This window comes from Protomyctophum parallelum (genome assembly GCF_964188405.1).
Source record: "Protomyctophum parallelum genome assembly, chromosome: 14".
Lineage (NCBI taxonomy): Eukaryota > Metazoa > Chordata > Actinopteri > Myctophiformes > Myctophidae > Protomyctophum > Protomyctophum parallelum.
The window spans coordinates 29,154,405-29,156,138 of NC_139709.1; the positions used below are offsets into that span (position 1 = coordinate 29,154,405).

General features: G+C 52.9%; 1 protein-coding gene across 1 annotated transcript; it reads left to right on the forward strand.

Moving 5' to 3' along the window:
- Nucleotides 1-628: 628 nt before the first annotated feature.
- On the forward strand, nucleotides 629-1,734 carry LOC310871227 (TIR domain-containing adapter molecule 2-like; the record flags this gene model as incomplete). The annotated part of the gene is given in 2 exon segments (XM_083782717.1): nucleotides 629-1,198; nucleotides 1,200-1,734. Coding segments are annotated over 2 exon segments (936 nt in total). The 5' UTR covers nucleotides 629-797.

Consider the following 1,734-nt stretch of genomic DNA (forward strand, 5'->3'; position numbering starts at 1 on the left):
TCAGATATCCTTAGGATTCTGAGCGAAGTGCCACAGGAACATCTATTAAGTAGGCATTCCAGTTCCACTTGGGTAAGAGCCCTGAAGAAGCCCCTTTAGTGCATACTCTGTGCCTCATGCTTCTTCGGAGAGACGCGCAGGCCCAGGAGCGACTTCAGACGCTAAAGGATAGCAGCCTGGCTAACTACCTGGCTGACAAGTGGCGGCAAGCTGGACACCTTCCGATTGCGGGTCTCTGTGAGGAGTCGTCTACAGGTCACGGGATGGTGGTGGAGCTGGCCAGGGTTTTCAAAGTGCTGTGCAAGGAGAGGCTGTGTGATCCACCGTTGAGAGACCTGGCTTATCGGAGAGCCATTTCCGCAAACGTCCAGAAAACATGGGATCGCCAGCACTTGGAATACAGCTGTTTAGATCAGCTAAGAGAAGAGGCTAAGTTAGTCTGTGGACCCCACGTTGCAGAGTGGATGTGCTCCTCCAACAAAGTCCCAGGGGTTTTGGACCCCTGGGACACATCCGAGGACACATCAGATCTGCCTATAGCTCACTACAGGACAGCTATTCCACTGACTCCTATCCTACACACCTAGAGATAAGTCTTGCCTCGACGGCCAGGTTTGACAGAACTACTTCAGCAGCACTGAGCGACCCCCAGCCATCAAACGCCACACACCTTGTTGAAAAAGACGGCCCGGAAGCGATGCCGGCTGGGCGTACCGCTTTCTCCACAGAGACTCAGTCTGAATCACATCAAACGCCTCTAATTAAAGGAGAGACAGATGTAAACAACATGGACACTCATGGCTCAGCAACTTTATCAGCAAAAAGGAAATAAGCTACAGGGTGATACCGCGCCCAATCAGAATCCAAAGACCACAGTGCCAACCTTTGAACCCATGCCAGCACCTGCTGCAGCAAACACATTTACACCAGAGATTAAAGTTCTAGCGCAGGCATATGAAGGGGAGCCAAGTACAGAAGAGGAGGAGGAGGATGTGTTTTATTCGTTTGTTATCCTGCACGCGCCACAGGATGCAGAAATGGCTGAGTGTATGAGAAAAAGACTGGAGTCCTTGGGCAACTGCAAGGGGGCCACTTTCACTGAGGACTTTGAGGTCCCCGGCAAGGGGACTCTGAAGTGCATCGAGGACGCCATCGACAACTCGGCCTACACCCTCCTGCTGCTCACGAGCAACTTCAACACTGGAGGTGGAGACGGAGACGGCCCTCGTCAACTCCATCAATAACAGACACAATCACAACACCGTCATCCCCATGCATCCCCGGGAGAACTGCATGCCCAGGGAGAGACAGCCCTGGGTCCTGCAGACCCTCGTAGTCTTAGATGACCGCAAGCCTGAAGACTTCCAGACAAAAGTCAGAAAGATTCTATTGCCCGCAAACGTCAACAAGCAGAGGAGGCTGTGGGATGAAGAGCAGAGAGTCAGACGGCAGGTGAGGCGACAGGAGAGACTGAGGCCACGTGCTAACGAGCAGCAGAAGCTGCACAACCAGGAGCTCAGAGACGCAAAATTACTAGAGCAGGAACAAATGAGGCTTCACATGGAACAGCTTAACATAGAGCGTTCCCCACAGCAGCATTACCCCCACACGGGACCCCAGTTTACTAATGTCCCCAGTGGCTTTGTGCTGCCGCAGGTCGGTGAAGATGGCAGGCTGTGGTCAGGGAGCATCCACATCGAGCACGCCAACTACATCATGATCGGCAAGCTATAA